The 15,149-nt window shown below is 49.4% G+C and overlaps 1 protein-coding gene across 5 annotated transcripts in view; it reads left to right on the plus strand.

Moving 5' to 3' along the window:
• The window catches only part of LOC139541701 (cytoplasmic FMR1-interacting protein 1 homolog), a 98,516-nt gene that overhangs the window by 57,028 nt on the left and 26,339 nt on the right, over positions 1 to 15,149 (plus strand). For all 5 annotated transcript variants that reach the window (XM_071346638.1, XM_071346639.1, XM_071346641.1 and 2 more), the window contains 10 exons: positions 1,000 to 1,122; positions 3,699 to 3,824; positions 5,008 to 5,174; positions 5,480 to 5,627; positions 6,700 to 6,853; positions 7,036 to 7,192; positions 7,289 to 7,385; positions 11,036 to 11,112; positions 12,075 to 12,183; positions 14,338 to 14,457. In XM_071346638.1, the coding sequence (XP_071202739.1) occupies positions 1,000 to 1,122; positions 3,699 to 3,824; positions 5,008 to 5,174; positions 5,480 to 5,627; positions 6,700 to 6,853; positions 7,036 to 7,192; positions 7,289 to 7,385; positions 11,036 to 11,112; positions 12,075 to 12,183; positions 14,338 to 14,457 (1,278 nt within the window). The remainder of the gene's footprint in view (positions 1 to 999; positions 1,123 to 3,698; positions 3,825 to 5,007; positions 5,175 to 5,479; positions 5,628 to 6,699; positions 6,854 to 7,035; positions 7,193 to 7,288; positions 7,386 to 11,035; positions 11,113 to 12,074; positions 12,184 to 14,337; positions 14,458 to 15,149) is intronic.

Raw genomic sequence — 15,149 nt, forward strand, 5'->3', positions numbered from 1 at the left:
ATGACCTGTTATGTCCTGTTAACCTGTTATGTCCCAATAAAGGTGTCTCTCTCTAGGTGGAGACCAGGGCCTGTTATGTCCTGTTATGTCCTGTTATAATAATGAGTCTCTCTCTAGGTGGTGACCAGGGCCTGTTAACCTGTTATAATAATGTGTCTCTCTCTAGGTGGTGACCAGGGCCTGTTAACCTGTTATAATAATGTGTCTCTCTCTAGGTGGTGACCAGGGCCTGTTAACCTGTTATAATAATGTGTCTCTCTCTAGGTGGTGACCAGGGCCTGTTAACCTGTTATAATAATGTGTCTCTCTCTAGGTGGTGACCAGGGCCTGTTAACCTGTTATAATAATGAGTCTCTCTCTAGGTGGTGACCAGGGCCTGTTAACCTGTTATAATAATGTGTCTCTCTCTAGGTGGTGACCAGGGCCTGTTAACCTGTTATAATAATGTGTCTCTCTCTAGGTGGTGACCAGGGCCTGTTAACCTGTTATAATAATGAGTCTCTCTCTAGGTGGTGACCAGGGCCTGTTAACCTGTTATAATAATGTGTCTCTCTCTAGGTGGTGACCAGGGCCTGTTAACCTGTTATAATAATGTGTCTCTCTCTAGGTGGTGACCAGGGCCTGTTAACCTGTTATAATAATGTGTCTCTCTCTAGGTGGTGACCAGGGCCTGTTAACCTGTTATAATAATGTGTCTCTCTCTAGGTGGTGACCAGGGCCTGTTAACCTGTTATAATAATGTGTCTCTCTCTAGGTGGTGACCAGGGCCTGTTAACCTGTTATAATAATGTGTCTCTCTCTAGGTGGTGACCAGGGCCTGTTAACCTGTTATAATAATGTGTCTCTCTCTAGGTGGTGACCAGGGCCTGTTAACCTGTTATAATAATGTGTCTCTCTCTAGGTGGTGACCAGGGCCTGTTAACCTGTTATAATAATGTGTCTCTCTCTAGGTGGTGACCAGGGCCTGTTAACCTGTTATAATAATGTGTCTCTCTCTAGGTGGTGACGGGGTCCGGTCGTCAGGAGGCCCACAAGACAGACCATGAGTACAGGAAGCTGTTTGACCTGTCTCTGCAGGGGATGCAGCTACTGTCCCAGTGGAGCGCACACGTCATGGAAGTGGTGAGTGACCCCTGAACTCGGACCCATCCAGGGTTAGGGTTGGCACTAAAGCCATCCAGGGTTGGCACTAAAGCCACCCAGGGTTAGGGTTGGCACTAAAGCCACCCAGGGTTAGGGTTGGCACTAAAGCCATCCAGGGTTGGTACTAAAGCCATCCAGGGTTAGGGTTGGCACTAAAGCCACCCAGGGTTAGGGTTGGCACTAACGCCATCCAGGGTTGGCACTAAAGCCATCCAGGGTTGGCACTAAAGCCATCCAGGGTTAGGGTTGGCACTAAAGCCATCCAGGGTTGGTACTAAAGCCATCCAGGGTTAGGGTTGGCACTAAAGCCACCCAGGGTTAGGGTTGGCACTAAAGCCATCCAGGGTTGGCACTAAAGCCATCCAGGGTTAGGGTTGGCACTAAAGCCATCCAGGGTTGGCACTAAAGCCATCCAGGGTTAGGGTTGGCACTAAAGCCATCCAGGGTTAGGGTTGGCACTAAAGCCATCTAGGGTTAGGGTTGGCACTAAAGCCATCTAGGGTTAGGGTTGGTACTGAAGCCCTCCAGGGTTGGTACTAAAACCATCCAGGGTTGGTACTGAAGCCCTCCAGGGTTAGGGTTGGCACTAAAGCCATCCAGGGTTAGGGTTGGCACTAAAGCCACCCAGGGTTAGGGTTGGCACTAAAGCCATCCAGGGTTAGGGTTGGTACTAAAGCCATCCAGGGTTGGTACTAAAGCCATCCAGGGTTAGGGTTGGCACTAAAGCCATCCAGGGTTGGGGTTGGTACTAAAGCTATCCAGGGTTGGTACTAAAGCCATCCAGGGTTGGCACTAAAGCCACCCAGGGTTGGGGTTGGTACTAAAGCCATCCAGGGTTGGTACTAAAGCCATCCAGGGTTGGGGTTGGTACTAAAGCCATCCAGGGTTGGTACTAAAGCCATCCAGGGTTAGGGTTGGCACTAAAGCCATCCAGGGTTGGGGTTGGTACTAAAGCCATCCAGGGTTGGTACTAAAGCCATCCAGGGTTGGTACTAAAGCCATCCAGGGTTGGGGTTGGTACTAAAGCCATCCAGGGTTGGGGTTGGTACTAAAGCCATCCAGGGTTGGTACTAAAGCCATCCAGGGTTGGCACTAAAGCCATCTAGGGTTAGGGTTGGTACTAAAGCCATCTAGGGTTAGGGTTGGTACTAAAGCCATCCAGGGTTGGTACTAAAGCCATCCAGGGTTGGTACTAAAGCCATCCAGGGTTGGCACTAAAGCCATCCAGGGTTAGGGTTGGTACTAAAGACATCCAGGGTTAGGGTTGGTACTAAAGCCATCCAGGGTTGGTACTAAAGCCATCCAGGGTTGGGGTTGGTACTAAAGCCATCCAGGGTTAGGGTTGGCACTAAAGCCATCCAGGGTTGGTACTAAAGCCATCCAGGGTTGGCACTAAAGCCATCCAGGGTTAGGGTTGGTACTAAAGCCATCCAGGGTTGGGGTTGGTACTAAAGCCTTCCAGGGTTGGTACTAAAGCCATCCAGGGTTAGGGTTGGCACTAAAGCCATCCAGGGTTGGGGTTGGTACTAAAGCCATCCAGGGTTGGTACTAAAGCCATCCAGGGTTGGCACTAAAGCCACCCAGGGTTGGGGTTGGTACTAAAGCCATCCAGGGTTGGTACTAAAGCCATCCAGGGTTGGGGTTGGTACTAAAGCCATCCAGGGTTGGTACTAAAGCCATCCAGGGTTAGGGTTGGCACTAAAGCCATCCAGGGTTGGGGTTGGTACTAAAGCCATCCAGGGTTGGTACTAAAGCCATCCAGGGTTGGTACTAAAGCCATCCAGGGTTGGGGTTGGTACTAAAGCCATCCAGGGTTGGGGTTGGTACTAAAGCCATCCAGGGTTGGTACTAAAGCCATCCAGGGTTGGCACTAAAGCCATCTAGGGTTAGGGTTGGTACTAAAGCCATCTAGGGTTAGGGTTGGTACTAAAGCCATCCAGGGTTGGTACTAAAGCCATCCAGGGTTGGCACTAAAGCCATCCAGGGTTAGGGTTGGTACTAAAGACATCCAGGGTTAGGGTTGGTACTAAAGCCATCCAGGGTTGGTACTAAAGCCATCCAGGGTTGGGGTTGGTACTAAAGCCATCCAGGGTTGGGGTTGGTACTAAAGCCATCCAGGGTTAGGGTTGGCACTAAAGCCATCCAGGGTTGGTACTAAAGCCATCCAGGGTTGGCACTAAAGCCATCCAGGGTTAGGGTTGGTACTAAAGCCATCCAGGGTTGGGGTTGGTACTAAAGCCTTCCAGGGTTGGTACTAAAGCCATCCAGGGTTAGGGTTGGCACTAAAGCCCTCCAGGGTTGGTACTGAAGCCCTCCAGGGTTGGTACTGAAGCCCTCCAGGGTTGGTACTGAAGCCCTCCAGGGTTGGCACTAAAACAACACGACAGGACAGAATAATTGAACAGGGTTCATTCAGATTGATCTCACTAAAACTGTAATATCGTGTCCTTGTTTTGAAGATGTTTGAATACTTCATGTTATAAAAGCTGTTTTTAAAATCAGGTTTTCTAACATGGTGAGGATGATGATGATGATGATGCCTCTTCTTCCTGCAGTACTCGTGGAAGCTGGTTCATCCAACGGATAAGTACTCTAACAAGGAGTGTCCTGACAACGCGGAGGAGTATGAACGAGCTACACGATACAACTACACCACCGAGGAGAAGTTCTCCCTGGTCGAGGTCAGCCACACCCCTCTAGTTGGACCTGTCTGGTCTACAGTATTAGTATCGGTTGTTGTCCAGTCCAGGGCTCGCGTTGATGCAGAGTTCTGTGTTCTTCACATATCATTTGTTGAGCATTCTGAAAAGCGGTGTACTGACTATGACTGTCAAGTTCCAAATGTTTATATTTAAATAGACTGATTATCCGAAACGTGTCGTCCATCCTCTAAACCACATGCTTCCTGTCTGCCGGGAGGGGGTTTGTGGCGGGAATAGCTGTTGCTTGGTTATGCTTAAACCGTATGAATTGAATAAAACGCTTGAATGGAATGTCTAGCCAACATAAACAATGACGAGTCCATTAACAACAAGAACACTACTACGGTTCTGTAACCTCTCCCCAAATCACAAGTCAGAGACATCTCGGGTTCTACAGGGAAGAGTGGAAAGGAGAATTTAGATGGAAGATGTAACATTACATTTAAGTCATTTAGCAGACGCTCTTATCCAGAGCGACTTACAAATTGAGCGAACTTACTACATCAGAGCGAACTTACTACATCAGTTCCCCCATTACACACCATCTACTACACCAGTTACCCCATTACACGCCATCTACTACACCCGTTACCCCATTACACGCCATCTACTACACCCGTTACCCCATTACACGCCATCTACTACACCCGTTACCCCATTACACGCCATCTACTACACCCGTTACCCCATTACACGCCATCTACTACACCAGTTACCCCATTACACGCCATCTACTACACCCGTTACCCCATTACACGCCATCTACTACACCAGTTACCCCATTACACGCCGTCTACTACACCCGTTACCCCATTACACGCCATCTACTACACCCGTTACCCCATCACACGCCATCTACTACACCAGTTACCCCATTACACGCCATCTACTACACCCGTTACCCCATTACACGCCATCTACTACACCCGTTACCCCATCACACGCCATCTACTACACCAGTTACCCCATTACACGCCATCTACTACACCCGTTACCCCATTACACGCCATCTACTACACCCGTTACCCCATCACACGCCATCTACTACACCAGTTACCCCATTACACGCCATCTACTACACCCGTTACCCCATTACACTGTCTCTAACTAACCTGTCTCTAGGTGTGTTAGAGACTAACTCTGAGGTGTTCCTTCCCTCCAGGTGATGGCCATGATAAAGGGTTTGCAGGTTCTGATGGGTCGTATGGAGTCGGTGTTTAACCACGCTATCCGCCACACCATCTACTCAGTCCTGCAGGACTTCGCCCAGCTCACCCTGAGAGACCCGCTACGGCAGGCCATCAAGAAGAAGAAGAACGTGGTACAGAGGTACGACGGAGCGCCACACACACACACACACACACACACACACACACACACACAGAGCCACACACACACACACACACACACACACACACAGAGCCACACGCACACACACACAGAGCCACACACACACAGAGCCACACGCGCACACACACACAGAGCCACACGCACACACACACACAGAGCCGCACACACACACACACACAGAGCCACACGCACACACACACACACACAGAGCCACACACAGAGCCACACACACACACCCCAGCTCAGTCACTCTGATGTACTAGTCAACATGTTTCTCTCCCCAGTGTCCTGCAGGCCATCAGGAAGACCATCTGTGATTGGGAGGCAGGACATGAGCCCCACAATGACCCTGCCCTGCGAGGAGAGAAAGATCCTAAGGGAGGGTTTGACATCAAGGTTCCTCGCCGCGCTGTCGGCCCCTCCAGCACACAGGTCTGTCTGAACCCCCTCTCTCAACACCCTCGGTGTCTCTCTCCCTCTCTCTCAGCACCCCCGGTCTCTCTCCCTCTCTCTCAGCACCCTCGGTCTCTCTCCCTCTCTCTCAGCACCCTCGGTCTCTCTCCCTCTCTCTCAGCACCCCCGGTCTCTCTCCCTCTCTCTCAGCACCCTCGGTCTCTCTCCCTCTCTCTCAGCACCCTCGGTCTCTCTCCCTCTCTCTCAGCACCCTCGGTCTCTCTCCCTCTCTCTCAGCACCCTCGGTCTCTCGCCCTCTCTCTCAGCACCCTCGGTCTCTCGCCCTCTCTCTCAGCACCCTCGGTCTCTCTCCCTCTCTCTCAGCACCCTCGGTCTCTCTCCCTCTCTCTCTCAGCACCCTCGGTCTCTCTCCCTCTCTCTCAGCACCCTCGGTCTCTCTCCCTCTCTCTCAGCACCCTCGGTCTCTCTCCCTCTCTCTCTCAGCACCCTCGGTCTCTCTCCCTCTCTCTCAGCACCCTCGGTCTCTCGCCCTCTCTCTCTCAGCACCCTCGGTCTCTCGCCCTCTCTCTCTCAGCACCCTCGGTCTCTCGCCCTCTCTCTCTCAGCACCCTCGGTCTCTCGCCCTCTCTCTCTCAGCACCCTCGGTCTCTCGCCCTCTCTCTCAACACCCTCGGTCTCTCTCCCTCTCTCTCAGCACCCTCGGTCTCTTCTCTTCATCTGCTTCTGGGCTCGTCCCGTAGCTTCTGGGCTCGTCCCGTAGCTTCTGGGCTCGTCCCGTAGCTTCTGGGCTCGTCCCGTAGCTTCTGGGCTCGTCCTGGGCTCGTCCCGTAGTCCTGGGCTCGTCCCGTAGCTTCTGGGCTCGTCCCGTAGTCCTGGGCTCGTCCCGTAGTCCTGGGCTCATCCTGGGCTCGTCCCGTAGCTTCTGGGCTCGTCCTGTAGTCCTTGTCTCATCCTGGGCTCGTCCCGTAGCTTCTGGGCTCTAGGAATATATCACTAATCTCTCTTCCACACTACTAAGATCCATCCTGAAGCCATGTTGTTTCTCACTCTCCTCTTCCTCTCCTCCTCTTCCTCTCCTCCTCCTCTGTAGCTGTACATGGTTCGTACCATGCTGGAGTCTCTGATAGCTGATAAGAGTGGTTCTAAGAAGACTCTCCGCAGCAGTCTGGAGGGACCCACCATCATGGACATGGAGAAGTTCCACAGAGAGTCCTTCTTCTACACACACCTGCTCAACTTCAGCGGTACGGACTTTACAGAACCGTCCTGCTCTGTCTGTCCCCCTGTCCCCTCTCTAACCCCCTGTCTGTCCCCCTGTCCCCTCTGTCCCCTCTCTAACCCTCTGTCTGTCCCCTCTCTAATCCTCTGTCTGTCCCCCTGTCCCCTCTCTAACCCTCCCCCTGTCCCTCTGTCCCCTCCCTAACAGAGACCCTGCAGCAGTGCTGTGACCTGTCTCAGCTGTGGTTTAGAGAGTTCTTCCTGGAGCTGACCATGGGTCGCAGGATCCAGTTCCCCATCGAGATGTCCATGCCCTGGATCCTCACAGACCACATACTGGAGACCAAGGAGGCCTCTATGATGGAGTAAGGAGCACACACACACACACACACACACACACACACACACACGGAGTAGTGTCTTCCATCCAGAGCCAGTCTCATGAAGTCTCTGTCCTGCAGGTATGTGCTGTACCCTCTGGACCTCTATAATGACAGTGCCCACTACGCCCTGACCAAGTTCAAGAAGCAGTTCCTCTACGATGAGATTGAAGCAGAGGTATAGTTCACCATTAGACTAGTCATCACTACAGCAGAGGTATATAGTTCACCATTAGACTAGTCATCACTACAGCAGAGGTATATAGTTCACCATTAGACTAGTCATCACTACAGCAGAGGTATATAGTTCACCATTAGACTAGTCATCACTACAGCAGAGGTATAGTTCACCATTAGACTAGTCATCACTACAGCAGAGGTATATAGTTCACCATTAGACTAGTCATCACTACAGCAGAGGTATATAGTTCACCATTAGACTAGTCATCACTACAGCAGAGGTATATAGTTCACCATTAGACTAGTCATCACTACAGCAGAGGTATATAGTTCACAATTAGACTAGTCATCACTACAGCAGAGGTATATAGTTCACCATTAGACTAGTCATCACTACAGCAGAGGTATATAGTTCACCATTAGACTAGTCATCACTACAGCAGAGGTATATAGTTCACCATTAGACTAGTCATCACTACAGCAGAGGTATATAGTTCACCATTAGACTAGTCATCACTACAGCAGAGGTATATAGTTCACCATTAGACTAGTCATCACTACAGCAGAGGTATCTAGTTCACCATTAGACTAGTCATCACTACAGCAGAGGTATATAGTTCACCATTAGACTAGTCATCACTACAGCAGAGGTATATAGTTCACCATTAGACTAGTCATCACTACAGCAGAGGTATATAGTTCACCATTAGACTAGTCATCACTACAGCAGAGGTATATAGTTCACAATTAGACTAGTCATCACTACAGCAGAGGTATATAGTTCACCATTAGACTAGTCATCACTACAGCAGAGGTATATAGTTCACAATTAGACTAGTCATCACTACAGCAGAGGTATATAGTTCACCATTAGACTAGTCATCACTACAGCAGAGGTATATAGTTCACAATTAGACTAGTCATCACTACAGCAGAGGTATATAGTTCACCATTAGACTAGTCATCACTACAGCAGAGGTATATAGTTCACAATTAGACTAGTCATCACTACAGCAGAGGTATATAGTTCACCATTAGACTAGTCATCACTACAGCAGAGGTATATAGTTCACAATTAGACTAGTCATCACTACAGCAGAGGTATGTAGTTCACCATTAGACTAGTCATCACTACAGCAGAGGTATATAGTTCACAATTAGACTAGTCATCACTACAGCAGAGGTATATAGTTCACCATTAGACTAGTCATCACTACAGCAGAGGTATCTAGTTCACCATTAGACTAGTCATCACTACAGCAGAGGTATATAGTTCACCATTAGACTAGTCATCACTACAGCAGAGGTATATAGTTCACCATTAGACTAGTCATCACTACAGCAGAGGTATATAGTTCACCATTAGACTAGTCATCACCACAGCAGAGGTATAGTTCACCATTAGACTAGTCATCACTACAGCAGAGGTATATAGTTCACCATTAGACTAGTCATCACTACAGCAGAGGTATAGTTCACCATTAGACTAGTCATCACTACAGCAGAGGTATATAGTTCACCATTAGACTAGTCATCACTACAGCAGAGGTATATAGTTCACCATTAGACTAGTCATCACTACAGCAGAGGTATAGTTCACCATTAGACTAGTCATCACTACAGCAGAGGTATATAGTTCACCATTAGACTAGTCATCACTACAGCAGAGGTATAGTTCACCATTAGACTAGTCATCACTACAGCAGAGGTATATAGTTCACCATTAGACTAGTCATCACTACAGCAGAGGTATATAGTTCACCATTAGACTAGTCATCACTACAGCAGAGGTATATAGTTCACCATTAGACTAGTCATCACTACAGCAGAGGTATATAGTTCACCATTAGACTAGTCATCACTACAGCAGAGGTATATAGTTCACCATTAGACTAGTCATCACTACAGCAGAGGTATATAGTTCACCATTAGACTAGTCATCACTACAGCAGAGGTATATAGTTCACCATTAGACTAGTTATCACTACAGCAGAGGTATATAGTTCACCATTAGACTAGTCATCACTACAGCAGAGGTATATAGTTCACCATTAGACTAGTCATCACTACAGCAGAGGTATATAGTTCACCATTAGACTAGTCATCACTACAGCAGAGGTATATAGTTCACCATTAGACTAGTCATCACTACAGCAGAGGTATATAGTTCACCATTAGACTAGTCATCACTACAGCAGAGGTATATAGTTCACCATTAGACTAGTCATCACTACAGCAGAGGTATATAGTTCACCATTAGACTAGTCATCACTACAGCAGAGGTATAGTTCACCATTAGACTAGTCATCACTACAGCAGAGGTATATAGTTCACCATTAGACTAGTCATCACTACAGCAGAGGTATAGTTCACCATTAGACTAGTCATCACTACAGCAGAGGTATATAGTTCACCATTAGACTAGTCATCACTACAGCAGAGGTATATAGTTCACCATTAGACTAGTCATCACTACAGCAGAGGTATAGTTCACCATTAGACTAGTCATCACTACAGCAGAGGTATATAGTTCACCATTAGACTAGTCATCACTACAGCAGAGGTATATAGTTCACCATTAGACTAGTCATCACTACAGCAGAGGTATATAGTTCACCATTAGACTAGTCATCACTACAGCAGAGGTATAGTTCACCATTAGACTAGTCATCACTACAGCAGAGGTATCTAGTTCACCATTAGACTAGTCATCACTACAGCAGAGGTATATAGTTCACCATTAGACTAGTCATCACTACAGCAGAGGTATATAGTTCACCATTAGACTAGTCATCACTACAGCAGAGGTATAGTTCACCATTAGACTAGTCATCACTACAGCAGAGGTATCTAGTTCACCATTAGACTAGTCATCACTACAGCAGAGGTATCTAGTTCACCATTAGACTAGTCATCACTACAGCAGAGGTATAGTTCACCATTAGACTAGTCATCACTACAGCAGAGGTATATAGTTCACCATTAGACTAGTCATCACTACAGCAGAGGTATAGTTCACCATTAGACTAGTCATCACTACAGCAGAGGTATAGTTCACCATTAGACTAGTCATCACTACAGCAGAGGTATATAGTTCACCATTAGACTAGTCATCACTACAGCAGAGGTATAGTTCACCATTAGACTAGTCATCACTACAGCAGAGGTATAGTTCACCATTAGACTAGTCATCACTACAGCAGAGGTATAGTTCACCATTAGACTAGTCATCACTACAGCAGAGGTATAGTTCACCATTAGACTAGTCATCACTACAGCAGAGGTATAGTTCACCATTAGACTAGTCGTCACTAGTCATTTTGATTTAATGATAGTGTACTTCCTTGTTGAGGGGAGCTTGCCAGCTGTAACCTGAACGTGACTAGTAACATTACATTTTGATTTGAAAGGTGGTCTTACAGGAGGCTGTATTTCCAATCACTAACCTAAATGACATCGTCTTACCTCAGGTCAACCTGTGTTTTGATCATGACTGATGGTGTACTTCCTATGTTACATCCTCTGCAGGTCAACCTGTGTTTTGATTATGACTGATGGTGTACTTCCTATGTTACATCCTCTTACCTCAGGTCAACCTGTGTTTTGATCATGACTGATGGTGTACTTCCTATGTTACATCCTCTGCAGGTCAACCTGTGTTTCGATCAGTTTGTCTACAAGCTGGCTGATCAGATCTTTGCCTACTACAAGATTCTAGCTGGAAGGTACGTTAAACTTTTGAATCAATACTGTTCAATAACTGAAAATACGGGTGGGGCGGCGCAATGGGCGACTGACATGTTTTCGTTTGCTCTTGCGATATTCTTATAGTTTATTTGAATTTAGCAATAAAACTGTATTTATTTTCAAATATTAGTTTGGGGATCCCTGTCTGTAGTACGCAACACTACTCTGCTTTCAACTGTCAGCATGTCATCAAACATAACGCCAAAAATAGGACTGAGAAAGCCCGGCCTACAAGACCCAGTTTCATCCTTACCGCCCTCTCCTGAGACTGAAAGCCCAGAGACTTTGAGAAAACCCGGCCTACCAGACCCAGTTTCATCCTTACCGGGGATCTACCAGTGTCTCTGACCTGACATGAACAACCTGGCTGTGGATCTACCTGTGTCTCTGACCTGACTACCAGTGATCAGTATTCAATACTGGCCCCTTCTACACTTGTCCTCCTTATTCAATACTGGCCCATCTACGCGTGTCCTCCTTATTCAATACTGGCCCATCTACACGTGTCCCCCTTATTCAATCTTTTCTTCTGAAATCGGCTGTGTGTGAGGCCTGGTGTGTGAGGCCTGGTGTGTGAGGCCTGGTGTGTGAGGCCTGGTGTGTGAGGCCTGGTGTGTGAGGCCTGGTGTGTGAGGCTGTGTCTGAGGCCTGGTGTGTGAGGCTGTGTGTGAGGCCTGGTGTTTCCTACACCCTACAGATAGACAGTTCCTTTTCTCCTCATGTTCATCAAACATGCTCCTGCATTGATGACCAAAATCTTGTGCGTTACTTCCAGAGGTGTGAGTGGTTGTGTTTCTCCAGCCCTTTCCCTCAGCCGTTTACAGGAGATTGCCCTTTAACTTCTGTACCCTTCTGCCCGGCGTGTTTAACTTGTCTAAGGTAGGGTCTCTCTCTCGTTGTCTTGTTGTTTATATGGTGTGTGTGTTTCTCTTCTCCTCAGTCTGCTGCTGGACAAGCGTCTGAGAGCGGACTGTAAGAACCAGGGAGCTAACATCCCCTGGCCCGCGTCCAACCGCTACGAGACCCTGTTGAAACAACGCCACGTTCAGGTAACTCCCTGACCTCTAACCCTAACCCTCCAACCGCTACGAGACCCTGTTGAAACAACGCCACGTTCAGGTAACTCCCTGACCTCTGACCCCCTAACCCTCCAACCGCTACGAGACCCTGTTGAAACAACGGCACGTTCAGGTAACTCCCTGACCTCTAACCCTAACCCTCCAACCGCTACGAGACCCTGTTGAAACAACGCCACGTTCAGGTAACTCCCTGACCTCTAACCCTAACCCTCCAACCGCTACGAGACCCTGTTGAAACAACGCCACGTTCAGGTAACTCCCTGACCTCTGACCCCCTAACCCTCCAACCGCTACGAGACCCTGTTGAAACAACGGCACGTTCAGGTAACTCCCTGACCTCTAACCCTAACCCTCCAACCGCTACGAGACCCTGTTGAAACAACGCCACGTTCAGGTAACTCCCTGACCTCTGACCTCTATCCACTACTAGACCCAGACTGAAACTACTCTCCCTCCACTACTCTCCCTCCACTACTCTCCCTCCACTACTCTCTCCCCACTACTCTCTCCCCACTACTCTCTCCCCACTACTCTCTCCCCACTACTCTCTCTCCACTACTCTCCCTCCACTACTCTCCCTCCACTACTCTCCCTCCACTACTCTCCCTCCACTACTCTCCCTCCACTACTCTCCCTCCACTACTCTCCCTCCACTACTCTCCCTCCACTACTCTCCCTCCACTACTCTCCCCCCACTACTCTCCCCCCACTACTCTCCCTCCACTACTCTCCCTCCACTACTCTCTCCCCATTACTCTCCCCCCACTGCTCTCTCCCCATTACTCTCTCCCCACTGCTCTCTCCCCATTACTCTCTCCCCACTGCTCTCCCCCCACTACTCTCTCTCCCCACTACTCTCTCTCCCCACTACTCTCTCTCCCCACTACTCTCTCTCCCCATTACTCTCCCCCCACTACTCTCTCTCCCCACTACTCTCTCCCCACTACTCTCTCCCCACTACTCTCTCCCCACTACTCTCCCTCCACTACTCTCCCTCCACTACTCTCCCTCCACTACTCTCTCCCCACTACTCTCCCTCCACTACTCTCTCCCCACTACTCTCTCCCCACTACTCTCCCTCCACTACTCTCCCTCCACTACTCTCCCTCCACTACTCTCCCTCCACTACTCTCCCTCCACTACTCTCCCCCCACTACTCTCCCCCCACTACTCTCCCCCCACTACTCTCCCCCCACTACTCTCCCCCCATTACTCTCTCCCTCCACTACTCTCTCCCCACTACTCTCTCCCCACTACTCTCCCTCCACTACTCTCCCTCCACTACTCTCCCTCCACTACTCTCCCTCCACTACTCTCCCTCCACTACTCTCCCCCCACTACTCTCCCCCCACTACTCTCCCCCCACTACTCTCCCCCCATTACTCTCTCCCTCCACTACTCTCCCTCCACTACTCTCTCCCCACTACTCTCCCTCCACTACTCTCTCCCCACTACTCTCTCCCCACTACTCTCCCTCCACTACTCTCCCTCCACTACTCTCTCCCCACTACTCTCCCTCCACTACTCTCTCCCCACTACTCTCTCCCCACTACTCTCTCCCCACTACTCTCTCCCCACTACTCTCTCCCCACTACTCTCCCCCCACTACTCTCCCCCCACTACTCTCTCCCCACTACTCTCCCCCCACTACTCTCCCCCCACTACTCTCTCCCCCCACTACTCTCTCTCCCCCCACTACTCTCTCTCCCCCCACTACTCTCTCTCCCCCCACTACTCTCTCTCCCCCCACTACTCTCTCTCCCCCCACTACTCTCTCTCCCCCCACTACGCTCTCCCCCCACTACGCTCTCCCCCCACTACGCTCTCCCCCCACTACGCTCTCCCCCCACTACGCTCTCCCCCCACTACGCTCTCCCTCCACTACGCTCTCCCTCCACTACGCTCTCCCTCCACTACTCTCTCCCCACTACTCTCTCCCCACTACTCTCTCCCCACTACTCTCTCTCCCCACTACTCTCTCTCCCCACTACTCTCTCTCCCCACTACTCTCTCTCCCCACTACTCTCTCTCCCCACTACTCCCCCTCCCAGTGTTGCCAGTCTCTTTACTTCATGTGGTCCTTGTCTGTCTGTCATGTACCTCATGTTGGTTCCTCTCCTCTAGCTGCTGGGTCGTTCCATAGACCTGAACCGTCTGATCACCCAGAGAGTGTCTGCTGCTCTCTACAAGTCTCTGGAGCTGGCCATCAACCGCTTCGAGAGCGAGGACCTCACATCCATCGTGGTACGACCTGCTTTAAGTGTGTCTGTGTTATTTAGTGACTGTCCACTCTGTAACAGGAACTAGAAGGTCTGATTGGACATCATCCGTATGACCCACAAGCTGTCTTCTCCCCCTCCTTGTAACAGGAACTAGAAGGTCTGATGAACATCATCCGTATGACCCACAAGCTGTCTTCTCCCCCTCCTTGTAACAGGAACTAGAAGGTCTGATGAACATCATCCGTATGACCCACAAGCTGTCTTCTCCCCTCCTTGTAACAGGAACTAGAAGGTCTGATTGGACATCATCCGTATGACCCACAAGCTGTCTTCTCCCCCTCCTTGTAACAGGAACTAGAAGGTCTGATTGGACATCATCCGTATGACCCACAAGCTGTCTTCTCCCCTTCCTTGTAACAGGAACTAGAAGGTCTGATGAACATCATCCGTATGACCCACAAGCTGTCTTCTCCCCTCCTTGTAACAGGAACTAGAAGGTCTGATGAACATCATCCGTATGACCCACAAGCTGTCTTCTCCCCCTCCTTGTAACAGGAACTAGAAGGTCTGATTGGACATCAACCGTATGACCCACAAGCTGTCTTCTCCCCTTCCTTGTAACAGGAACTAGAAGGTCTGATGAACATCATCCGTATGACCCACAAGCTGTCTTCTCCCCTTCCTTGTAACAGGAACTAGAAGGTCTGATGAACA

This window comes from Salvelinus alpinus, chromosome 16 (genome assembly GCF_045679555.1).
Source record: "Salvelinus alpinus chromosome 16, SLU_Salpinus.1, whole genome shotgun sequence".
NCBI classification, from domain to species: domain Eukaryota; kingdom Metazoa; phylum Chordata; class Actinopteri; order Salmoniformes; family Salmonidae; genus Salvelinus; species Salvelinus alpinus.